Genomic DNA, 26,114 nt, shown 5'->3' with positions numbered 1-26,114 from the left:
ACCCCTGTACCAGGAATCAAACTCAGGACTTTGTGCTTGCCAGGCAGGCAAGCCACTGAGCTACATCCCTGGCCCACCCTTTCCAGACTTAAAAATGGTAGAAATGACTTGATCATGGCACTTGCTATGTACATAAAAATTAAATTGCAATGAGCTGCCAGGCTTGGTGGCACATGCCTTAATCCCAGCACTCAGGGAGGCTGAGGAGGAGGATAACTGCAAGTTCAAGGCCAGCCTGGGCTATACAGTGAGTTTAAGGCCAACCTGAACTACATAGCAAGACCCCGTCTAAAAAAATTATTGCCCTCAAACTCAGATTATCAAAAGGTAGAAAATCCTTCATTACTAAGATATTTCCTAAGATTTCAGTTGATCTTTCCACACTTAGTCTAATATGTTACTGAATACAGTATAAGTTCTTAGGATTCAGACCAGCAAACATGATTTTATATCAGTTTCTCAGGTGTGTATGATACTGTTTTGGTTTTGGGGTTTTTTTTGTTTTTGTGTGTGTGTGTGGTACCGGGTATCGAACTCAGGACCTTGTGCTTACAAGGCAGGTACCGTGCCATTGAGCTAAATCCCCAGCCCATGTATGTATGTATGATCTTTGGAAATTCATTCCTCTGGGTAGTCATCTGTGATACGAGAGAAAGAACACTGAGTCAGAAAATTGGAGCTAGAAACTAGCTGTATGGTTTTGAGCCCAGTGTCTGTTTTGTTAAATGAAAAAAAAATTGTCTTTAAATAGAATTTGTGTATGTGTTGGCACAAAATATACTCTGGCAGTAATGTAATAAATTTATATATATTTTCAACAATGCCAAAGACCCTTCTCTCTATAAACCTGTCTCATGGAGATATAAAACAATCCATTACTTTTATAAAGGATTCATCCTGTAAATTGGATTACTCATTCAACAAATATGTTGAGTTCTTCCTGTATGTAAGTGTTATTCCCCTGGTACTGGGGATATGGTACAGAATATGCAACATGGGTTCATAATTTGCTTTTTCTGACATAATGTCTCTTGAACATGTATCTAAGTAAGTATATGAAGACCTGCCTCGTTCAGTCACTATATAGTATATCATAACTAATTATCTGTTACCAATTTGCATTTCAGTGGTTCCCAACTATCAGTGGAATTCTGGGTCAAGGGGCTAAGACCTTTTGCTTTTTTTTTTAGATAGGTTCTCACTCTAATTCAGGCTGGTCTTGAACTCATCATTTACCCCAGACTGGCCTCAGGCTCAGGGTGATCCTCCTGCCTCAGCCTCCTGAGTGCTAGGATTACAGGTGTATATCACCACACCCACCCAGGACCATTTTAAAATAAAATTGATATTGCTAAATTTCCCTAAAATTCACAGTCCCACTTCCCTGCACCTTAGCAAACACTAAATTTATTTACCTTATTTGTTTGGGGGGTTGTTTTGTTTTCATTTGTTTGTTTGTGACACCATTTTGCTGCCGTTCATTTTGCAGCAGTCCTCCAGGCACAACCTCCTGGAGTGCTGGAATTATAAGCATGTGCCACCACACCCAGCCCTTACAGTTTTTAGAGACAGTTTTATTATGTCCTTCAGGCTGGCCTCCAACTTGCAGTGATCCTCTTGCCTCAGCCTCCCAAATCCTGGAATTATAGGCATGTGCCACCATGCCAGAGTTTGTTTTGTGGGTTTGTTGTTGTTGTTGTTGTTGTTGTTGCTGCTGCTGCTGTTGCTCTTGTTGAGGTTTTTTTGTTTTTATTTTGAGATTCTCACTATGTAGTCTAGGCTGGCCTTGGACTCTAGATATTTCCTCCTCAGCCTCTCAAGACCTAAAATTGCAGGCAGATTAAATATTGGATCAAATAGCATTATTTAAAAGCTATAAATTTTAAATTAACTTTCTTCTAATACTTTCAAGGTTTCATGTCATTTTTTAAGTTGGGCCTTCCCAATCCAAGATTTCCAGATGCTAATCGTTGTTTTCTAGTACTTTATTTTGAATCTTAGGTATGGAATAGAAATCCAAGCCTTTGGTGGGGGCATGGACAGTGCTGGGAATGGAACCCAGGCCCTCACAAATGCTAGGCACCCACTCAACCACTAACTACATCCTAGCCCACAATTTTTTTCAATGCCATTTATTAATTTTTTCTTGCTGGTTTGAAATGGCATCTTTTGTTTTGTTGAAATAGCGTCTCACTATATAGTTCAGGCTGACCTCAAACTCACAGCAATCTTCTTGCCTCATCCTCCTGAGTGCTGGGATTACAAGCATGTGTCACCATACCTAGCTGGCAAATAGCATCTTTTAATATATATACCCAAGGGCCAGGGATTTAGCTCAGTAGTTTTGCACCTGCTGTGCAAGTGCAAGGACCCGAGTTCGATCCCTGGTACCAAAAAACAAACACAACAATATATATACCCAAATCTTTTTCTGGTAATAAAGATTTTTTGCTTGTTGTTTTGTTTTTTGCAGTACTGGAGAGTACACTTGGAATTCTGTCACTTGAGCTTCCCCCCACCCCTTGTTTGTGGTTGGTGGTGGTGGTGGTGGTGTTCTGGTGGTTTTTTTGGTTTTGGGGTGGTTTGTTTGTTTTGGGGTACTGGAGATCTAACTCAGACAGTGCGCTTTGAGGCAGGTTCGGTGCCACTGAGCTAAATCCCCAGCCCCCATGGGTGTTTTTGTTTCTGAGACAGGGTCTCACTGTGTAGTTTAGGCTGAACTCGGACTCTAAGAGATCCTCTTGCCTCAGCATCCAGAGAGAATCACCTTATTTAGTCCTCACAGGGAAACATACTTGGATATGATAAACTTATCCAATCCCCACAGTTAGTTTATCAACTTCTAATCTTCCTCTTCTCTTTTATTCCTCCATGCCAAAAAATCTTTTAGCTGGACATGGTGGCATATGCCTGTAATCCAAGGGTACTGAGGCAAGAGGATTACCTTGAGTTCAAGGCCAGCCTGAACTACATAGTGAGATCCTGTCTCAACCCCCACACAAACACAGAAATCTTTTTCAGATCAGTGTATAGGCTTAGTACTTAAAGAAAAGAGGAGGGCTGGGGATTTACCTCAGTGGTGCCACACCTGCCTCACAAGCACAAAGTCCTGGCTGGGAATTTAGCTCAGTGGTTCCAGCACCTGCCTTTCAAGCGCAAGATCCCGAGTTTGATCTCCAGTACCAGAAACAAAACAAACAAGCACAAAGTCCTGAGTTTGATCTTCGGTGCAGGGGAGTGCTGCTTCCATATGATTTTGTTATTGGGTTGCTCTTCTCTCCTTCTGTGGTTACATTACAGATTCTTTTTGTCTCAAAGAATTGAAGGAAAAGCAAAAATAGTGGCAAATTTTTTTTGAAAACGTAAAATGAAGTAAAGAGTGAAGGAGAAACTGGCTCTGTGGAGTGAGCCTGGGCCAGGTAAAAGAAGAAAAGGGAAGATAAAAGTATACCCTGGAGGAAGCAGGGTGGGCTGTGGTGAGGAAAGCCATGATAGCAAATTCTTCTTTGCATCACTGTCCTGTACTGTCCAGATCTTGAGGAAACTCACAAGAGCTTCTATGTACTGGTCCTGAGAGGGTGGTGCTGGGATCCCATGCCTCAGGCTGACTTCAGGTCTAAGTCATTCTATTAAAAACCTGCCGGGGGGGGGGGGGGGCTGGGGATTTAGCTCACTGGTGCCGCCACCTGCCTTGAAAGAGCAGAGTCCCGAGTTTGATCCCCAGTACCAAAAGAAAAAAACAAAAATCCTGCTGGGGTTCTTGCAGGGCTTTGGAAAATGTTCTGTGCATGTATGTTTTCCAGGATCTTGTAATTAATGCATCTCACCTCCTTCCCAGATGAAATAATTTGGACAGTTGACTCAGGATGTTAGAAGTCACTTGTAGTTTTAAAAGGTTTATGTACTCAAACAGTAGCTCTGTGGTAGATAATCAGGATGCTTGGATACTTTGTGGTAATAGTATTGATTGGAAAGGATACCAAAATGTCTTCTGGGTGCTGGAAATATTTTGGTCTGAATGGATTCCTTTTGTGAATACATAAGTAAGAATTCATTATTTGTGCTCGCTTCGGCAGCACATATACTAAAAAATTCATTAAACTACAGAGATTTGTGCACTTACAGTACATTACACCTCAAGATTTTAGTAGTGTCTTTTATGTGGGGAGAAGCAAACAGATTAGAAAGATAGTTGGACTTTGGCTTTCATTCAGTTTATTATACATTGATAACCAGTGTGCTGTTGGCTTTTCACATACCAGCTTCAACCGAGGGATCCATAATTATATTTTCGATAGGGCTGGGTACTATAGCTCATTGCTAGAATGCTTGCCTAGTATGCTCAAGCCCCTGGTTTCAGTTACCAGCATGGAGGAGAGGTGGGAAGTGGAGGAGAGATAAATCGTAGCCTGTATTAAAATAGTTTTACTCAGAACAATAGTATATGCCCATAATCCTAGCACAAAGAGGCTGAGGCAGGAGAATCATACAGTCCCACCTAGGCAATTTAAACCCTGTCTCAAAATTAAAGCTGTGGGAATGTAGCTCAGTGTGTAGAGTGCCCCTGAGTACAAGCCCCAATGCCAAAATAAAAAAAATTTTCTTAACTACGTTTTATAGTTAAGGGGGCCTGTGTTTAATATATGTCCAACACTAAAATAATCCCTGTTACATAATGATTACCCATGCTGCCCTCTGTTGCTTTTCCCATGTATATAGTAGTGCTTCTTTTAGTGCAGTTACTCATAGGAAGGTTCATAGTCATGTATAGTTGTGTACTATACTTAGCACCATGTAAACACTGAAAGACCTTGAGATCATGTATCATATTATGCCTTGTTTTGTTTTTGTGCTGGGGATCAAACTTCGGGACCTTGTGCTTGCAAGGCAGGTGCCAGAACCACTGAGCTAAATCCCCAGCCCTATGCCTTTTTTTTTCTTTTTAACATCGTGGAGTTCTAGGGGAAACTAACTTAATGTATTATTTTTTTCTTTCCTTTAGAGCCTATGTTAAATTTTTATTTTTAGGCTTTTAACCTATTTAAGATATTTGGCTTCAACTTACAAAGTTAATTTGAAGTTGAAGATTACCCAGTTGCCAACAGTTTTACCCATTTACATCTTTGCTTTCTAAAAAGCCTTGTCTTTCAAAGAGTAACACTTATGCAACAATACTGCTGACTGGAGTAGCTTCATTTTACTTTTGCATCTTTTTTGCTTTATGAATAAGGTATTTGAGGCTCAGAAAAGTTCACCTAAGTCACTAAACCAAGAAGTGATAGTAGAGCTACTTATGCCCAAGTCTGACTCTTAGAAGCTTTTTTACTTTATGCAGCCTTCTGTAATTCTTCAACTGGTCAGTAACTACTGTATTTATTTATATATTCTTTTGTCAAGATTCATATAATCCAAGATGTTACAATACTAAAGCTAGGGATGGTGGCATAAACCTGTGATCCTAGTACTTGGGAGGCTGAGGCAGGAGGATTGCCATGAGTTCAAGGCCAGCCTGGACTACAGAGTTGCCACAACCCGAGTTGGGTCCAACCTTCATGGCGTAGGGTCTGAAGCTGGGGAGAGCAGTGGGAGATGAAGAAAACTGAAAAACAAGAAAGAAGGATACATGCCAGGATTATGCTTGAAAGCTAGGAACAGGTGGAGCCATAGCCTGTTGGGACCTAATGGCTGCCTAGAGTCCAAAGTGCTCTTTATTTATAGTGTAAGGGGGCCGGGGATTTGGCTCAGTGGTTCTGCCACCTGCCTCACAGGCACAAGGTCCTGAGTTCGATCGCCGGTACCCAAAAGTAAAGGGTATTTATAGTGTAAGAAAAGCAGGAAGAAAAGGCGGGGTCTTGTGATAGGGCATGCATGTGCAGAAAGGGAACAAGGAAGGACACATAATGTAACTGTCTCCTGGGGCTGTGGCATCCAGGGTCTGCAATCGTAGTCAAGCAGACACAGTTTAGTCTGTGGAGGAGAAAGGGAGTAGAGATTAGGCGAAGGGCCATCTTCAGGCTCAGCCCGAAGCGTGCACGAAGTGAGTTCAAAGACCCTCCCTGTCTTTTTTTTTTTTTTTTAATTACATAATCACAAATTTATTGCTATACTTTTTCTTTTGGTTTTTTTTTGTGGTTTTTTGTGTGGGTTTTTTTGGTACCAGGGATCGAACTCGGGTCTTTGCACTTGCAAGACAGGCAGCAGAACCACTGAGCTAAATCCCTGACCCTACTTTTTCTTTTTTTAAGCATAGTACTAAGGATTGAATGCAGAACCTCCACACTGATGTATCCCCAGTTTGTGTGCCGCTGCCTGCACACGCAGGTGCGGCGCCCCCCCCCCCCCGCCTTTTTTTTGAAACAAGAGTTGAACTACTTTGTTCAAGCTGGGCTGGAACTTAACGATTCTCCAGCCTCAACCTCCCAGATTACTGGAATTACAGGCATCCTGTGTGACCAACTTTGTTAAACATTTTATATGATGCATGTAATAGTCAAATGTGAATGAAAAGGACTTTTGTCTAATCCTTGCCTATCTGGTTTATTTCATCCAAGGGCTGAAATTGATTAAAATCAATTCAATTGCTGATTGAATTAATTGGCAAATGTGAGTACCAATGAAAAAAATGGACCTAGCTATTGTGGTTCTGTTTTTCCTCACTGAACTGAGAGATACGGTATAGGAAGAAGACACTATGGCAATAATAGTCATTAAAAGAGTAACTTGCGGGCCAGGGATTTAGCTCAGTGATTTCGCCGCCTGCTGTGCAAGCGCAAGGACCTGAGTTCGATCCCTGGTATCAAAAAAAAAGTAACTTGAGTTTTACTTATTCAGCATACGTACTTTAAGATTTTTAAAACTTGCTGAGAATCTCCTTTTAAGTGAATTTGTAGTCTTCCTTAATTTTCAAGAGTAATGTATTTATTAGATACTTAACTATGTACCTGGAATTGAAGGGGTGTGCAAGCACATTATCGTGCTAACAAGTGTATATAGATTACACCACTTTGCTGATAAAACGCCATGACATGTCCTTATATACTGAGTGACTCACTGACAATACTTGTTTTACCCTCATTTGAAATTTGTCTTATTTACAGAATTTGGAGGTTTTGGCTCCGTTAGTGGGAAAATTGAAATAGAAATCAAGATCAACCATGAAGGAGAAGTAAACAGGGCCCGTTATATGCCCCAGAACCCTTGCATCATTGCAACAAAGACTCCATCCAGTGATGTTCTTGTTTTTGACTATACAAAGCATCCTTCTAAACCAGGTACTTCCCCTTTTCTAGACAAGTACAAGTTCTAATTCCAAGTTTAAATTGCTTGTTGTTTGTATAATTTAACAGCTTTGTGATTTATATTGGTATGTGGGTATTTTGATGATTTTTCACTGGGGTGAAAACATGTTTTTTATATAGAGAAGAATAAATGTACATTTGGTCATAGTGGGTACTCTATTGTGCGTATATATAAAGAACTTTAGACATGATAAACGGTACCATCTGCTTTTAGTAGACCCAAGTCTTGATGTATTTGTTAACTTTGCAGACCCCTCTGGAGAGTGCAACCCAGACTTGCGTCTCCGTGGACATCAGAAGGAAGGCTACGGGCTTTCTTGGAACCCAAATCTCAGTGGGCACTTACTTAGTGCTTCAGATGACCATGTGCGTATCCTAATTTTGAAGCAGATCTGTACTAGTTACCACTTGGTTTCCTTTTTTGAATGTGTGGGGAAGTGAGAATCTTTTATATAATGGTTAATTTTACATTTAAGACCATCTGCCTATGGGACATCAGTGCTGTTCCAAAGGAAGGAAAGGTGGTGGATGCGAAGACCATCTTTACAGGCCATACAGCAGTAGTAGAAGATGTTTCCTGGCATCTGCTCCATGAGTCTCTGTTTGGGTCAGTTGCTGATGACCAGAAACTTATGATGTGAGTAGAGCGCATTACTATTTACTTTTTAGCCACATACAGGTTTTATATTTAGTCACCAATTTAAGCTTCTTTTTTTTTTTTAAAGTTGGGATACTCGGTCAAACAACACTTCCAAACCAAGCCACTCAGTTGATGCTCACACTGCTGAAGTGAACTGCCTCTCTTTCAATCCTTATAGTGAATTCATTCTTGCCACAGGATCAGCTGACAAGGTCAGTTTGGTTTATTTTAAGAGAATATATAGGGTGAGTTTATGTAGCGTCTTTTTTTCTTTTTTGGTACTGGGGATCGAACTCGGGTCCTTGCGCTTGCACAGCAGGCGGAGAAACCACTGAGCTAAACCCCTGGCCCAATAAGGTTAAGGGTTTTTTTGGTACCAGGAATCAAACTCGGAACCTTGCACTTGCGAGGCAGACAGCGGAACCACTGAGCTAAATCCCTGGCCCTATGTAGCGTCTTTTAAAGATACAGAGATTTTTAGTGAGTTTTATCTTTCTCAAAAATTTACTGGTCTCTTTCCTTTTGTTGTACATAGACTGTTGCTTTGTGGGATCTAAGAAATCTGAAACTTAAATTGCATTCCTTTGAATCACATAAGGATGAAATATTCCAGGTAGGAGAAAATTCTGCTTGCTTGTTATTTTGGTTTGGTTTGGTTTTTTGTTTTTTAAACCTGGTTGCGTAAGTGGGCCCACTTGTGTTTTGTTCATGGCTAAAAATAATAGGAATCTTTATGCCTATGTAATCTCAGGGAACTGGAATTTTTTTCCTTTGTTGTTTCTTTTCTTTCTCAAACTGGTCATTGGCCACAATATTCTTGGAATGTTGAGAAAACTAATGCCTAATTTAATGTATCAGCTTTGCTTCTGACTCTCACTTGTTTCTTCCTTTATTTCCGTTTCTTCCTCATTTATAGTTTGCCACATCTTTTGGTGTCTCAGTACAAGCCTAAAACTGCTGCCAGGTGTGGTGGTGCATGCCTGTAATCCCAGCCCTTTGGAGACTGAGGCAGGAGGATTGCCACAAGTTTAAGACCAGCCAGAACTACATAGTGAGACCCTGACTGAAAAACTTTTAAAAAAAAAACAAACTTAAGGGGCCGGGGATTTAGCTCAGTTGTTCTGCCGCCTACCTGGCAAGCACAAGGTCCCGAGTTCAATCCCTGGTACCAAAAAAAAAAAACTTTAAAACTACTGGCAGGGCTGGGATTTAGCTCAGTGGTTTCGCCGCCTGCTGCGCAAGCACAAGGATCCGAGTTCAATCCCTGGTACCCCCAAAAAAACCTACTGGCAACATGTTTTCTGCTTCATCCAGTTAAGCTTTCTTATAGTGCAAAAAGCCTTCTGACTGAATTCAAGAAATAATTGTTCAAGGCTTGTTGATTAGGCGCTGTGAGGAACACATTGTATAGTATTTGCTGTTAAAGAGTTCAAAATTTCATCATAAATAAAAGGCCTATTTAGAAATTATCACAGTAGGGCCGGGGATTTAGCTCAGTGGTGCTGCCGCCTGCCTCAAAAGCTCAGGGTCCGTCCTCAGTTTTATCCCCAGGACCAAAAAAAAAAAAATTATCACAGTAAAAAATTATCAAGTGTTAACAGATCTGAAAGTGGTCAAGATTAATTCTGGTGGATGAATGTGGCATCTAAATTGTGCTTTATATGAGCCATACTGCTAAACGATTAGTCTCTTCTACTCAAGCCTGCTTCAAAGAACATTATGTCTTTGCCTGTGTCTTTGTTCTTTGTCCTTGCCTAAAGATTATCCAAATTCTTCCCTAACTACTGGTCAGTAATCCCCTCTTCTCCTTATCATGACCAACACTTGCTTACCAAAGAGTAACGGAATATGTGATTGTTACTTGTATATAGTTATCTTTTGCCTCTTTAATAACATTGTATGAAATTTTGTTGGGGGGTTGCTGAGTGCATAATTGAATCCAGGGCGTTCTATGCAAGCACTCTACCACTAAGTTTCATCTCTTAGTCCCACAAGGAGTCATTTTTAGCCTTATTTGTATGTAGCATATAATTCATAATAACATGAAAAAATAAGTATGTATGTCATCTGTATTTTAGGTCATCTATAGTCTTAGGTCAGAATTGGATTGTGCTTGACCAGAGACCAGAATTAAGACATTAAGAAGCCAGGTGTGGTAGTACACACTTGCAATCCCAGCAGTCTGGGAGTGTGAGGCAAGAGGATTTCAAGGTCAAGCCCATCTTGGCAATTTAGTGAGGCTTTGTCTCAAAAAGGGCAGAGATATACCTTGGTGTGAAGGCCCTGAATTCAGTTGCCAGTATTGGGGGGGTGGCGTGGCATGGCATTAAGAATAGTTAAGATGTAGGGGCCGGGGATTTAGCTCAGTGGTTCCGCCACCTGCCTTGCAAGCAGAAGGATCCGAGTTTGATCCCCGGTACCAAAAAAGAATAGTTAAGATGTGATTTTCAAAAATGTAAGATGAAGTGGAACAGAAGTTGATTTCTCTTGTTTCTTCCATCTATTTTGACTTTAGTGATGGATTATTTCATAAAATGAATATCCTTGCTGTCAGTTTTAATTGTGTATGGTACTTTAACCACTCCCCTCCCTCTCCCATACAAGACTGAACCCAGGGTCTTCTCACTGAGCGGCATCTCCAACCCCTTTTTTTATTCTTTATTTTGAAACAGAGGCTCACCTAGTTGTGCAGGCTAGGCTCAAACTTGCAATTAGTGCTCCTACCTCAGCTTCCCAGAATGCTACTTTATAACATGTCCCACACCCCACCTGGTTTGGTTTGTTCCCTTTTATTTACTTTTGGATTTGTTTGTTTGGTACTGGGGATCAAACTCAGGACCTTGAGCTTGTGAGGCAGGCACAGCACCACTGAGCTCACTCCCCAGCCCTACTTTTGGTTTTCAGAGGCAGGATCTCCCTATGTAATAGGCTGGCCTCAAAGTCCTACCCCAGCCTCCCAGGTGGAAGCATACACCACCACATCCAGCTTCTAAAATTTTTTAATTGAGTATAATTTTAGATATTTTTTGTTCAATTTTCTGGTTCATGGATTTTGTTTTCTTGCATATGTATAGGTTCAGTGGTCACCTCACAATGAGACTATTCTGGCTTCCAGTGGTACTGATCGCAGACTGAATGTCTGGGATTTAAGGTAAGTCTTATATCATCTACTCTCCTTATGAAGTTATTTTCTTTACACTTTTCAAAGTTAATTACTCAGGGTAAATCTGTCTTGACTTATCTTTTTGTGCTAGTAAAATTGGAGAAGAGCAATCTCCAGAAGATGCAGAAGATGGCCCACCTGAGTTGTTGGTATGTTACAAGCATTGAACCATATTGAAGTAGTCTGTACTTTAACATCCTTTGTCTGTATTTTATATCTGTTTTCTTACCTCTTTCAGTTTATTCATGGTGGTCACACTGCCAAGATATCTGATTTTTCCTGGAATCCCAATGAACCTTGGGTGATTTGTTCTGTATCAGAAGACAATATCATGCAAGTGTGGCAGATGGTAAGTGTTTTGTCATTTATTTGGAGAAGTTAGATAAATGAGACATAGCATCCTTTCTTTATTTTTGTTTTGTTTTTTGAGACAGGGTCTCACTGTTTGGTTCAGGCTGGCCTTGAACTCACTATGTATTCCAGGCTGGCCTTGAACTCTTAACAATCCTCCTGCCTCAGCCTCCCAAGTGCTGGAAGTACAGAGGTGTGCCACATATTTATATACTTCATGAATGCAGTGGATCTTAGTTTACTCTCAGACATAACTTGTGTGCTTATATGCACAGTGCTATTTTCAGCCATCCTTTACATTTATTTGACTGTCCCACTGATTATTTTAAACCCAGCTAAACAAAACTAATTTGTTCCTCCTCATTTCCCTTTTCTACTACTTATTTCCCTGTTTTCTAAGCAGTAATGTCTCCCCAGCTAACCAGACTTGAAAACCATAGTTCTCCATGGGTCTAGGTCTAGTGTACTTACAGATTTCATATTATCTATGAGCAGTATTTCTCCCATATGTATTTACCTTACAGATGCAAAAATATATATCCAAAGGAGATAATATGTCACAGCATGATATAGCCATTTCTCTGTGAACCCTCTTCAGATTTCAAATATATTTCCTAACTCTAAAATTAAATTTTAGGTAATTACCCTTTTTTGAATTTTCACAACACTTAGAATTTAATAAAAATAATATGCATCCAGGCTAGGTGACACTGAAATCCCGGCTACTTGAGAGGCTAAGATAGAATTATAAGTTTGAGGCCAGCCTGGGCAGTTTATCGAAGCCTTTTTAAAAAATAAAAAGGGCTGGGAGGGCCCGGAATTTGGCTCAGTGGTGTGGTTGCTTGCCTCAAAAGTGCAAGGTCCTGAGTTCAATCCCCAGTATCAAAAAAAAAGGGCTGGGAAAATGGCTTATTGCTCCCTGAGTTCAATTCCAAGTAGCTCAGTGGTAGAGTACCTCTGGTTTGATCTGTAGTACTGAAAGAAGAACTAATATATACAAGGCTCTGGGTTCATTTCCTAGTACCAAGAAAAGTTAAGTTGGATTGAAGGTATGGAACAATAGTAGAGGGCACAGTTTATGTGCATGAGGCTCTGGGTTCAATCACCCACACAAAAATAAAACACTATAATCCCTAAGCTGGGCATGATGGTGTGTGCCTATAGTCCCAGAATTTGGGAGGCTGAGGCAGGAGGATTGCCATTAAGTTTTGAGGACAGCCTGAATTACATAAGTGAGACCCTGTCTCAAACAAAAACACTGTGAAATGGTTAGTGTAAGAAATAGTACGACCAAGAAAGATTATGTAAAGGTGCAAATTTCCAATGATGAATGTCATTATATTATATACCTAAAATGTACCAATAAAATCAATTAAAAAAAAAAGAAATAGTACAGCTGGGTGTGGTGTCACATGCCTGTAATCCCAACACAAAAAGTCAAAAAACAAGGGAGTTTTAAATGGTGAATAATTTTGTTACGTGTGTTGCACCACTTTTTGTTGTTGGTTTAGCCACCATTCCGGGCTACCAGTTTTGTTTTTTGTTTTTGTATTGGGGATCAAACTCAGGACCTTGAGCTTGTGAGGCAGGCGGTGGCACCACTGAGCTAAATCCCCAGCCCCCGTTTTTTTTTTTTGAGACAGGCTCTGATGACCTGGAACTCAAGATAATCCTGCCTCAGCCTCCCAGATTGCTGGTATTACAGGCCTGCATTACCACACCCAGCCAGCCACTTTTTTTTTTTTTTTTAATGAGGGTAGTGTGATAAAAAGAATTCAAGGGCTGGGGATTTAGTTCAGTGGTTCTGGCACATGCCTCGAAAGCGCAAGGTCCTGAGTTCCGATCCCCGGTACAAAAAACAAAATTTAAGCTAGAGTGTGATGGTACACACCTGTAATCCCAGCACTTGGGAGGCTGAGGCAGGAGGATCACCAAGAGTTCCAGGCCAGCCTGAACTGCAAAAAAAAGACCGTGTCTCAACAAAAAGTTTTTTTATTTTTAAATTTTAAGGGCCGGGGATTTAGCTTAGTGGTTCAGGCGCCTGCCTCGCAAGTGCAATGTCCCGAGTTTGATCCCTGGTACCAAAAGAAATTTTTTTTTTACAGGGCTAGGGTGTGGCTCAGTGTGAGGTCCCTGGATTCACCCCCCTCCAAATCATAATTTTCTGGATCCAGTGGGTCATACCTGGAAGCTAATGTGGAAGACTCTTTAGAGACCAGCCTGGTGCAATATAGTAAGACCTTGTCCCAGAGGAAAGAAAAAAACCTCCTAATTTGATGAACTTCAGCCTTGGAAAATACACTAAAATGCCAGAAGGGTGGCATGCCCAGAGGTTTCATGGAAGCCCCGAGCCCCCTACCCACCTTGCCTATTCATGTCTTCCATTTGGTTCCTTTAAAAAAAAAAAAAAAAAAAAAGGAAGCTAAAACTCATAGGCATAGTAAGTAAAATACAGAGCTGCAGCTGTAGTTCAGTGGAAGAGTCCCTGCTTGGCATATGTGAGGCTCTAGAATCAATCTTTTGAGATTTTGAATATGTAGTCTGGGGTATGTTGGTTGGTTGGTTGGTTGGTTGGTTGGTTGTTTGTTTGTTTTTGCAGTCAGGGAATTCATGAACCAGAGCCTTCATGCTAAACTACATTCTCGCCCCTTACTCATTTTGAGACAGGGTCTTGCTAAGTTGATAAATTGCCCAGGCTGAGCTTTAACTTGGGATCCTCCTGTCTTGGGATCCTCCCAGAGTTCTAGGGGTTATGGATGTCCGTCACTACACTTGGCCAAGTTTTCAGTTCAAGCTTATAATTTAGCTTTTATCAGGCATTGTGTAGTAATCATATAGTTAATAATATCCCATTAAAGAATTTAAAAATGCTAGCTAGCTGTGAAGGTAAATAGTAACCAGACTTTTGTGGGAATGTCTTAATGTAAGGGCCTGTGGCCAGTTGTGTGGTTTTAGTGGAATGTAGCTGTACCAACTCATGTGTCATGCCTATTAGAGATTTTCTGTGACAGTGACAGAAAAGTTACAGCACCTATATGACCCACAAGCCTAAAATACTGTCTGATTCCCTGCCTAATCTGTTAATGGAACCTTGAGTTCAAGAAGTGGCCTTCGTGATTGCTAAATAAATATTCTTTTTTCTTGTTTTTGGGCAGGCAGAGAACATTTATAATGATGAAGACCCTGAAGGAAGTGTGGATCCAGAAGGACAAGGATCCTAGATATATCTGCACTCGTGATTTTAGACTCCCCTTTTTTCCTCTCAACCCTGAGATTGATTTAACACTGGTTTTGAGACATACAGACTTTGTTCAGCTATCCCTCCACAATAGGTACCACCAATAATACTAGTGGCTGAAAAAGTGGGTGTTTTCTAAATATTAACTGGGGTACTTGATTCAGCAAAGCCACAGACTTATATTTAAATTTTCTTCAGGAATTTTCTATTAACAAACCCAGGTCTAAAGTAGCTACAGAAAGGGGAATATAATGTGTGATTATTTTTCTTCTTAAGATAAATCCCCAAGTTTTTCAGACTTGTTTCAGTAAAGGCTAACGTGAGTAAGGAATAGAGCCAAGTGAGGTTAGGTGTCTGAGCCATGAAGTGTAAGTACTGCAAGATGTCATTTTTATTCAGGAATTAGGGGAGAATCAAGTCATAGATTCCTACTCTAAATCTTCATACCTGACTTTCCAGGATGCACATTTTTCCTATGTAGACCAGTCTCCTCTTGGTTTATTCAGTTCAGTCCAAGCTACATGTTCCTCCTTGCCTATATATTTTTGCTTGTTAGTGTATTTCTTGAGCTGTTTTCATATTATTCCTTCCTTTTCTGTGAAATGGTTTCTGTTGTTTTTTGTTATTTTAACTTGGGACCACCAAGTTGTAAAGATGTATGTTTTTACCTGACAGTTGTCCCTCAGGTAGACTGTCAAGTTGAGAAGGGTGATTTGATAGCTTATATTTGTTTTTAAAATTAAATTAATCCCTGATAAGAGTTGCTTTTTGCTTTTTTTTTTTTAAGAAGTTAGTCCTTGACCACTAGTTTAATACCATCTCCATTTTAGGTGACCTGTTTCACCAGCAGGCCTGTTACTCTCCATGACTTAACTATGTAAGTGCTTATAATGGAATAAATTGCTTTTCTACATAACCCCATGCTGATGAGTTTTATTTAGAATATAACACCATCAAATACACATCTATTGCTTTTAGAACAGTTGTTCAGATGAGTTATTTTCTCTGACCTATGGCTATCAAGAATAGAGTTAAACAGGGCTGGAGATTTAGCTCAGTGGTACTGTGTCTGCCTTGCAACCGCAAGGTCCTGAGTTTGATCCTCGGTACCAACAAAAAAAAAATACAGTTAAACAGACCCAGACCTATAGAAAAGAGCTTTACTCCCTTTCAGGGAAACTTCAAGACATAAAATAGCCAGGGGTGCACAAACTGGTCTGTGATAAAATGGCGTTTTTAAAAAATCAGTTCCTAGAGAACTATACAGGCTTTCAAATGTCAGAGGCAGTATGGTAGAATTTAAGGCAAAATTTAAATGTGGAAAAAGTTCTTGAACCTTTTCTCACAGAGAGGTCAACTCTCCCCAGTGTTTTTCACTGGGGCCTGTACTTAGAGGATCAAAACAATAGGCTCTGAAAGCCTGCGTGCGTGCCATAACCAGATAAAGTGATTGCTTCTTTCCAGTCGCTCAGTTTTTGTTTTTGATTGAGTAGATCATTCTGACCCAAAATTCACTTCAGATCATTTGGGGAAAATCTGAATACAGTGGTTTTTAAAGCATTACATTCAGATCTGAATTGCTTTCTTTTCTCAAAGTCTGGTTTGTCGTAGAGTACTGTGAAAATTATCTTGACAAAAATTTTAAGAGTAAATTGAGTCTGCATAGCCCTTAAGAAAAAGTAAATTTTGTAAGTGGATTCATTTAAAATCTTAACACTCATGGCACAAAAGAATTCAAATTGTAAACCCATATAAGGAAAATTGGCTTTTTGTCCCCCAAAATGTTTTTTGTTTGGGTCAACACAAGGCAAGATACATTCTTCATAATACTGCAAGATATATCTATACATTTATCCTTTACTCAGCGTGCATGTGAGGGTTGCTGCTGGAAGATGAGGCATTTGCTGGAAGATAAGGCATTTTTCCATTCCTCAGCTCATTCAGGTCAGTACCAGTGGCCTATGAAGTTGAATCCAGCAAAGAGCTGGCTTTTGTTTTTCCAGCCAACGATAGAATCACTTGAGCCAGTATTTGCAATTTTCACAGGGTGAATTGCTTCCCAGTTTCTGGCACTCCTTGTCTGTTTGGGAAAAGGCATGTCCAAAAGGGTACTTGGTAATTAAATCTTTGCTAGGAAGTATTTTTGGTTGTTTCTGTGTTGCAGATTCTCCCATACAGTTCTAAACAGCCCCTGTAAGATTTAGGAAAAAAAAAAAGTAAGTTTATGCTTTCTCTAACTTGAAATAATACAGAAGAAAATTTTATGTAATAAGGAACCTCCAGTTTCTAAATACTGCAGGCTATGTTGAGATAGATGCTGCACTGTAAGTTACATATGATCAGGGATGACTTTCCCCAACACTGAGTGCTTCCTATGCAGAACATAACAAGTCATTGCCTATGTGATGGTGATGAGAGGAGGTAGTTAAAAATTTTCTGTGCTCAGGTTAACTTCACACAGTTACTAAAATGCTTGAGAGTGCCAGGCATGGTGGCACACACCTGTGATCCCAACACTTGGAAGGCTGAGGCAGGAGGATCGCTGTGAGTTCAAAGCCAGCCCGAGATACACAGTAAATTTGAGGCTAGCCTGAACTACATAGCCAGACCCTGTCAAAAGCAAAAAAATGCTTGAGATTGTTTAGTTTCGTTTCTTTAGTCATTCTTTTTACTGTCTACATACCGTGTTTAGCAGATCCTTGCCCCCAGTTATAAAGTTAAAATAGTCTCCCAAATGGTAAGTATAATTAATTATATTGAGATAAGACAGTAAGTGAAAATTCTAGAAAGTTACAAAAAAATAAGTTAAAATAGTTATGAACGGCAGAGGACTTAGCTCAATGGCACCGTGCCTGCCTCACAATTGCAAGGTCCTGAGTTCAATCCCTGGTAACGGAAAAAAAATGAATGTATCTAAATACCAAATGAAGGAACTGTATGGGTATCTATAGTATCATACAACTTGACACTGATTTATCCTTAGTTTTTGTTTTTTTGTGGGGTTCTTTGCAGTGGTAGAGATCAAACCTAATGTGTTCTAAGCAAGTACTCTACCATTAAGCTCCAACCCAGACTTCTCAGTTTATCCAAGGGAATCGGTTACTTTTTATAAAGAATATAAAAAGCTGGGCATGGTGGCACACACCTGTAATCCCAACACTCCAGAGGCTAAAGACAACAGGGTCACTGCAAGTTCAAGGCCAGCCTGACCTACATAGCAAGACCTTATCTCAAAAAAGAATATGAGAATGTATTGGTAAGACAGGAAGGATCTTGAATAATTCATAAGTAAATTAATGAGTATGTTGGTTATTTCACATATTGAGCATATCTCTCAGCCTCTAAACCATCCTCAGCTTTTTTTTCATGACTACTAGTAATTATTTGTTTTTTTGGCTATGTAGTTCAGGCTGGCCTTGAACTCAGTCCTGCCTTAGCCTCCCTAAGTGCTAGGATTAAAGGTGTGTGCCACCATACTTGGCTTAATTTAGCCTTTTTGTTGGCTGCCTCTGTCATGGTCTGAATTAGGTACACAACTGCCTTCTCTGATAACACTAAGGAAACAGCAGGTAGGGATGAGTAGGGTGAGGATCTGAGAATCCCCAAAGCTCAGATGCCTTATCTAATACAGAATTCCTGGTGATGATTAGGTCATATTTTGACTTCTTCCAAGTGAAGTCAAATATCCTAACCATTTCGGAGGCACAGGTTATCACTAAATAGGTTATCATTAGACACTTAAATTTTTTTAAGTCATTAAGCTGGTGATGTAGCTCAATGGTAGTGTTTGCCTAGCATGCATGAGGCCCTGGGTTCAATCACAAGTACTGCCATACCAAAAAGGCATTGATTAGTATTGTTAAGAGAGCAGTAATGGGGCCGGGGATTTAGCTCAGTGACAAGGTCCTGAGTTCGATCCCCAGTACAAAAAAAAAAAAGCAGTAATGATGCAAACACCACTCCTCTACCCACAGTGGTCACCTTGAGACTGTTTCTCCATTCCACCTGCCTGAGAAGTGGGAGCGTCAGCCTGTTCCAGGCTTTTGGGAAGCATAGCCCTTTAAAAAGAGAGAGCCATTTTCCATCTGTTCCTGGATGAGCACAATTTGAAAATCTTTTTTTTTTAACCACTATTAAATGAAATTTCCCCTGACCCCTCCCCACCACCTCCTCAGCCAGTGTTAGGTGGGACTTGGGTGGCAGCAAAAACTGACTTATATTTTGAGAGCTCTTGTGCGAGACTGATCCTCAGCTGCTCCATGTCTTTGTTCTTCTGTTGTTGGAGTTGCACCCCACTTCTTAACTTCCTCTTCCGTTCCTCCATTTCCTCCTCCTGTTCCTAAATGAGATGGCCAAGAACATTCTGATGAGCCAAACAATTTTTTTAAACCCTGACACTGTAACAGTTTATAAAGCACTTCTTTTTACATTCATTATCATGTTTAGGGAGACTGGTATTTATAGGACAGGTTAGGAAACTAAAGATGAAAAAGTGACACTGCTTTAAAAAATGGTGATCAACGGCCGGGAATTTAGCTCAGTGGCACTGCACCTGCCTGGCAAGTGCAAGGTCCTGAATTCAATTCCTGGTACTAGGGGAAAAAAAATGGTGACCCAGCCAGTTGTGGGGGAAGAGCATAAGATTTTTAAGTTTATCCAAAAGAAATGTGTGTTTCAAGAAACAAAATGAGGGCCGGGGATTTACCTCAGTGGTTTCACTGCTTGCAGCACAAGCGCAAGGACCCGAGTTCGATCCCCGGTACCCCCCCCCAAAAAAAATGACCCCACACAAACATTCCCTCCCAGCGCCCAGCAACACTGAACTCTACACTAGGAACTATGAGTAGCAGAGAATAATACAGAGATAAGTAAAACACAGCTCCTACCTTCTGAAAGCCCAGTCTGACAAGCAGATGTGTTTATTCACTTAATATTTATAGCTCACTGTGGTTTTAAAAAAGGATAAGAACTGGCTCACGTTTAATCAGAATAACTGGAATATAAGGGAGATGATGACGTGCACAAAAAAGGAAAACAAGGAATAGAGATTTATAGATTTCATCTCAGCCTAAAGATGATAGCTTTAAGGTGGAGACTGAATGGGTGAGACTTAAGGGTGAATATGAGGTGGAGGAAAAGGAATGCATTCATTCCACCTAGGCTCTTTTTCTATTTTGTTTTTTGAGATGAATCTTGTGTAGCCCAAGCTAGCCTTGAACTGATCCTCCTGCCTCAGCTTCCTAAGGGATTACGGGCAGGCAGCACCACACCAAGCTCACCTGGCCCCTTACTCTACTGCTTTTCACATACCCAAGTATGATTCACTATTCATTTAGAATTAGAAAATGCCAACTGTGGTAGTGTACATTTGTGATCCTAGCATTTCAGAGGCTGAAGCAGGCAAAATGTTATGACTTTAAGGCCAGGCTGAACTACATAGTAAGACCCTGCCTCAAAAAATCTGGGGATTTAGCTTAGTGGCACCACGCCTGCTTCAAAAGTGAAAGGCCTGAGTTCAATCCCCAGTACCAAAGCAAAAAAAAGAATTAGAAAATGGTGCTATGAAAGGAGCACTGAAATACTTGGGGTTGGGTAAACTACAGTTCAGATTACTCAACTGAACCTCAGTTTCTTCACCTATAAAATGGCTGGGCATAGTGGCACATGCTTGTAATCCCAGATCTGGGAGCCTCCTGGAGACTGAGGCAGGAGGATTGAAAATATGAACCCACCCTGAGCAACTTAATGACTTAGCAAGACCCTGTCTCAAAAAACAGTGCAGTAAAAACGCTGTGTAAGCTATAAGAAATTTAGCTTTTAACATAAGCCTGACTGAATGAAGAATGAAGGAAAGGAGTGAGTGAATGGCCCCAAAGAAGGAATTACTATTCTGCTCAGAATAATATCTTCTGGCCCCAGATGTTAAATTCTCGCTGCATTTTCCTTCCCTGTGTTAAAAGACCACTTTTCATAGCCATGGCCTACCCTGTACTGCTGTACTTCTTCATCTCGTTTTTGCCTCACAAGCATGATCTGGTCCTCCAGGTTCCTCTTTTGCAGGTGGAGCTGCCGGGCCTCTGCTTGCAGGGGTCTCAGAGCCTCCTTCATCTCCTGGATCTCAGCCTGGGTTTTCTGCAGAGCTTTGGTCCCCGATTCTTTCCTCTCCAGGAGCCGCAGTAGCTGAGGCTCATATTCCTCCTCCAGGCCCTGGCGGCTCTCTGCCATAAGATGTTCAAACTGGGCAGACAGCTGCCGGCTCTCCTGGAGAAAGTGCCCATCCCTCTGGCTTGGAGGCTCTTCTAGTTGTTGCCTCAACTGCTCCTTCTGCTTCTGATAGGCATCCTGGAGTTGGGCCAGTTCTCCAGACAGCTGGGCTGCCTTTGTGGTCAGCACTTCCCGGAAATCAGTGAACTGAGCCACGTCCTGCTGACGGCACTCCAACTGGTACTGGTAGGCCACACATTCCTTGGTCACCTTGAATAGCTTCTGCTTGACCAGCCTGATCTCTTCCCTTAGCCCATCTCTCTCCAGTTCTGCCTGCGCGTGCAGCTTATAGGCAGCCAGGATGTCCTGATGGACTTGCTGTACCTCCTGCAGGGCTGGTTCTCGGAGCAGCACCAGCTCATGGATGAGCTGATCCCGCTCCTCTTCCAGCTGGGCCACTGCTTGCACACACTGCTGGAAACGGCCCTCTAGCAGTTCCAGATCCTCAATGCTCAGGTTCTCCTCTGGGCTGGGGCTCCGCTCAGGTTTGAGGTTCTCCTCAGGGTTGGATTTTTCCTCCCTTTCAGTCATCTCTCCCTCACAGACAATTTGCTCTGGGCTCAGGCTCTTTGCTAGATCCACAGGCTGTTCCAGATTTGGCTTCTCAGTCTCCTCATACTGCATCTCCCTTGCACTCACAGGCTCTTCCACCAATAGTGCCTCTGGCTGCCCAGTCTCCTCAATATACAGTATCGCCTCTGGACTCTCAGGCTCCTCCATGTAAAGTGTCTCTTCGAAGTCACCTGTGTCCCCTAGGTAGAGAATGTCTTCCAGGTTCACAGTCCCTTCCAAAGATAGAGTAGCTTCTGGGTTCAAGGTCTCAGCCTCATTCAGGGGTTCAGAATTCTCTTGAAGAGAAATGGCTTCTGCTCTTATTTCCCTGCAAGAAAAAAATGATTTAAAGTGAAAAAAAAAAGTGAGCTGGGGATGTAACTCTGTGGTAGAGGACTTGTCTAGTATGTGGGGGGCCATTGGTTCAATTTCCAGTATCGGAAAAAGAAGACTGGAGAAAGAGGAAGAGGGGAAGAAAAGGACACAGAAGAAGAAGGTTCTCAGATCTCAGGAGTAGCTTGTTTGCTCCCTATCCTCCCACATACATCCCTTTTTTTTTTTTGGTACCGGGGATGGAACTCAGGATCTCACGCTTTCGAGGCAGGCGGCAGAACCACTGAGCTAAATCCCCGGCCCTACATGCCATTCTTTTGCTCCCCTGACCACACCCCCACAACATCTACTAGTAAAATTCTAATGTTTAAGGTAGAAACTTCCTTGCAGTTCTTACCTGCTGGACTTGATACTCCCTTCCAGAAGCAGACAATTTGAACTGATTTTCCATTTAAGTTCTTTAAACAATTAAAGATAACCTACTTAGAAGCTGTGTTACTCAGTGTAAGAATGCATGCTTAGCAGCTCAAGGCCCTAGGTTCAGTCCTCAGTACCATACACAAAAGTAGCTAAATTATCTTTCAGTTATTCCATATATAACAAAGTTCCATTCCAGTGCCATCTTCATTTGGCTCTCCTTTCTGACCAGGCTCCAATTAATACTTTACGGGGGGGGGGGGGGTTGTATGGGGTTTTTTGTGTTTTTTTTGGTACTGGGGATCGAACTCAGGACCTTGCACTTTCGAGGTAGGCAGTGGCAATTTTGTTTTGTGATTTTAAGACAAGGTCTCTCAATGTAGTCCAAGCTGGCCTCAAACTCCCAGCCATCATCCTGCCTCAGCCTCCCAAATGCTGGGATTACAGGCATGTGACACCATGCCTAGATCTAGTAGATCATTCTAAATCATTGGGTACACTATCCTCCCACCTAACAAGTCATGAGTCCCTGGTTTCCTTTTCTGCATGTAAGAGTGGCCTGAAAACCACAAAAGTCTGCTTTCAGCCCTTTTGATATCACTGACCTCATTCCATCCAGCACTTGCTCCAAAACTTTAAACCTAAAGTCCTCAATAATCACCTAATCCATTTGCGTTGCTTTGCCAGATAGGAAGTGGTTTTTGTTATCTTCACCTGATGTCACTGAGTATCTCAGACTCAGTTGCCCCAAATTACCACTTTCCCGAGGCTTACTGCATGTGTACTCTCCAGCTCAGAAAAACAAATCACCACACTCCAGGTTAACTAGCCAGAAATCAAACAGCACTTTCTTTGCCCAGTATGGCCAAATCATGGAGAACTGGCCTTTCTACCTCAGGAAAGTCTCTAGTCTCCATCCTCCCTTCACCCTCATTCAAGAGTCTTCCTGTACTTCATCCCATCCTTCTAATGAGCCTTCTTCTCACCCAGTCTGTTCTCTACAGTACCAGTTAACTGGCTACAACATAATGTTGCTCTACTTCACATCATCAAAGTCTTAAAGATGTGGCCCTTTTTTTAGCCTCAGCTCACATTACTCCTGCAACCCACTCAATGCCTGACAGCCCAGAACATGTCAACTTTTCACACCTCCCACACTTGAGCCCACAGTGTCTGAAAGATCCAGCTGAGCAATGCAGCTTCCCCAACACCATCTGCCTAGAGAACAGCCTTGTGCTACCTGGGAAGTTAGACCTCCTACTACCCAGAAGCCACACCTGCTCAGCCACCAGGCCCACCTTGCTACTCAGCAGAGTCCCTCTCCCAGCCCACGGCCCTCCTGACACTCTTCCCAAGCCCCCCACCTGGGAACAATTTAACCACGTTCAGGGTACTATTCTAAGCCCTTTATTTTTTGGTGCTAGGTTTGCAATCCAGAGCCTTCTACTGAGCTACATCTCCAGTCTCTTTTTTTATTTTCTTATTTTGAGATAGGATCTTGCTGAGTTGTCCAGACTGGGCTCCAACTGGCAAACCTCCTGCCTCAGGCTCCCCAGAGTGCTGGGATTAACGGGATGTCCCACCACACCCAACTTCTAAGCATATCACATGAATACTCATGTATGCAATCCTCATCTATTAATGCCCGTTGTATAGATGAAGTGGGAATACAAAAAGAATTCACTGGGTTCCAAAACTCATACAGGTGGTAGATGGAGCCTGGAGAAGGCTACTCTTGGCCAAAAGTACACATAATAATGAAGCTTGGCACATCATAATCAAAACATCTTTCTAGGCCTGGGGAATTTGTTGTTTCATTTTTTTTGTACCAGGGATCAAACTCAGGACCTTGCACTTGCAAGGCAGGTGGCGGCACCACTGAGCTAAATCCCCAGACCATGGGATTGATTTATTTTTGTTTTGTTTTTTGAGACATGCCATCACTATGTAGTCCTGCCTGGCCTGGAATTTACAGAAATCCTCCTGCCTCAGTCTCCCCAGTACTAGGATGACACAGTTTAGGACAGGATTTAGATCAAGGGAGGAGTGCTTGCCTAGCAGGTATAAGGCATTAGATTCGATCCCCAGCACTGCAATACATACATACATACATACAGAAACCTTTTTTTTGGTTTGTTTTTGTTTTTTTGGTACTGGGGATCGAACTCGGGTCCTTCCGCTTGTGAAAAAACCTTTTTATTTAACAAATTTTTATTCATCCTTCAAGCTCTGCTCAAACTCCATCTCCTCTGTGAAGTATTTCCCAAACAAGGCCCACCTGTGTCCTCACTGAATGCCACTCATCTTTGTGCTTCTGGGTCTGCATTACAGACATGTGCGCATCTGAATGCTAAGGACAAATACAATTCTGCTCTGTATCCTAAGGGTGGGCCTCTTGGAAGGCGGGCAGAAACCAACTGAGCTCCCAGGAGGAAACTTGCCCAAGGTCAAAAGGCAAAACTGGAGGGAGAACCCAGGCCTCCTGAATTCCAGGTCATGCTGCCACCCCTCCCAGGGTGCCAGTCGCTGCCCTCACAGGGCCACCTCTCTACTGCTGGGAAAGAAGTAGATACTAGGCCAAAAGGGAGGGACAGCAGGGAGCTCATCAAGGGCCCCGGACCTCAGGCTTCCTTGGGCCGGGGGCAGCCTGCTTCTGCCACTCTGCCACCCCAGAGGACTCCAGCAGCTCCCTAACACTGTCCCAGGGCTGTGGCTGGGAATGTGTGTGACACAGCGCAAGGCGAGAGTCTGTGTGTCTGATTCCTTGTATACCCTGTACGTGTCTACAGCAGTGCAGGCAAGTGTATGTGTAAGACTGAGTCCCCTAATGTGACAGTGGAGAGGTGTCAGGAGGTGTGCATTCGAACCTCTGCCTCTTGGTACAGTGGGAAGTCCAGGACCATGGCCTGATGTGGGGCAGAAATACTCCCCACTTGCCCCGGGGCCCTTCCCCCCTACCTAGTGGTAAACTGACAGAGTAGGTAAATGGGATGGGCCTGCTCTCCCCAGCCCTTAAAGGTCGGAGGCAGTAGACCCTCCCTGCCCCCATCCTAGGCCAGACAGAAGAGAACAAGATGCCTGAGCAGACTCTTTAACTTCAAGCTGGCCCATGTCCAACCTTGCACCAAGTGCCTTCCTTACAGCAAATTCACAACTGGTCACCCCATCCCTGGTTGACATTTCGACAGGAATGAAGGAAAATGAGCACAATCTTTGATCAGATGGGCCAAGTGGATTTTGAACAGTTGATGACCTGAAAGGGTCAATTCACACTCAGTCCACAGGAGAGGAAAGGGTATTATAAAAAGCCACCCACCGATCCACTGAGGTGCCTGACCCCGGGCCAGGGCTCCCCACCTCCCTTCCCTGAGCGGCTCCGCCCCGGGTCCCACCCCAGCCTGGCGACCGGGGCCGCGGGTGGGGGAAGAGAACCTTCCGGCACCCCCTCCCCAAAGGGGCGGCGACGCGGGCTCTGGACGCTCCTACCTCGAGGCCTGGGCTACGCCGTCCCCGGCACTCCGGGACTCCGGGCTGGCCATGGCTGCGCGACCCGGGCTCCGGGGGCGCGTTATTAATAGCCGGCCCAGCCGACCGCCGCGCCCGCGCCCGCGCACTACCAGCTGCAGCAGACACCGAATCCCTCCCGGCTGGGGCGGGCGGGCGCGCCCACTTGGCCCAGACTCCGGAGGGAACTGGCTGGGGGCGGGGAGAGGCCGCCCCTCCGGGCCGGGCTGGGGAGGGGCGTCCCGAGTCTTCCCGAGTCTTCCCGAACCTTTCCTCGCTCCAGCTCGCCTTCCCAGGTCCCGGCTGCGGGGGAGGGGGAGGGAGGCGCGGCGGCCCCCGGGGAGCTGTTTCCCC

The 26,114-nt window shown here is 42.8% G+C and overlaps 2 protein-coding genes across 4 annotated transcripts in view; one reads left to right on the top strand and one right to left on the bottom strand.

Annotated features, from left to right (window-relative positions):
• Rbbp4 (RB binding protein 4, chromatin remodeling factor) overlaps window positions 1-15,606 on the top strand; it is a 23,178-nt gene extending 7,572 nt beyond the window's left edge. The window contains exons 4-12 of one of the 2 annotated variants that reach the window (XM_004850871.4): window positions 7,098-7,271; window positions 7,549-7,664; window positions 7,775-7,935; window positions 8,024-8,150; window positions 8,474-8,551; window positions 11,013-11,089; window positions 11,193-11,250; window positions 11,340-11,450; window positions 14,608-15,606. In XM_004850871.4, the coding sequence (XP_004850928.1) occupies window positions 7,098-7,271; window positions 7,549-7,664; window positions 7,775-7,935; window positions 8,024-8,150; window positions 8,474-8,551; window positions 11,013-11,089; window positions 11,193-11,250; window positions 11,340-11,450; window positions 14,608-14,673 (968 nt within the window). In that variant the 3' untranslated portion in view covers window positions 14,674-15,606. The remainder of the gene's footprint in view (window positions 1-7,097; window positions 7,272-7,548; window positions 7,665-7,774; window positions 7,936-8,023; window positions 8,151-8,473; window positions 8,552-11,012; window positions 11,090-11,192; window positions 11,251-11,339; window positions 11,451-14,607) is intronic. The other variant, XM_004850873.4, reaches the window with a different exon arrangement.
• Window positions 15,387-26,114, bottom strand: Sync (syncoilin, intermediate filament protein). Of its 2 annotated transcripts, XM_004850869.4 has the most exons (5): window positions 25,743-26,114; window positions 20,676-21,834; window positions 18,905-19,029; window positions 18,672-18,748; window positions 15,387-16,881 (listed from the first exon to the last, which is right to left on the bottom strand). In XM_004850869.4, the coding sequence occupies exons 1-5, from the start codon at window positions 25,793-25,795 to the stop codon at window positions 16,871-16,873; spliced, it is 1,425 nt and encodes a 474-aa protein (XP_004850926.1). In that variant the 5' UTR covers window positions 25,796-26,114; the 3' UTR covers window positions 15,387-16,870. The 2 variants fall into 2 exon arrangements, with proteins under 2 accessions (XP_004850926.1, XP_004850927.1); XM_004850870.3 differs by lacking the exon at window positions 18,672-18,748 and having other exon boundaries at window positions 25,743-26,113.

The sequence above is a fragment of the Heterocephalus glaber genome, unplaced genomic scaffold (assembly GCF_053883595.1).
Source record: "Heterocephalus glaber isolate CG9 unplaced genomic scaffold, H.glaber_assembly_v1.0 deba00001452, whole genome shotgun sequence".
In the NCBI taxonomy this organism is placed as follows: domain Eukaryota; kingdom Metazoa; phylum Chordata; class Mammalia; order Rodentia; family Bathyergidae; genus Heterocephalus; species Heterocephalus glaber.
Note: the sequence above shows the minus strand (reverse complement) of the source record. Positions and strands in the feature narration are given on the sequence as shown.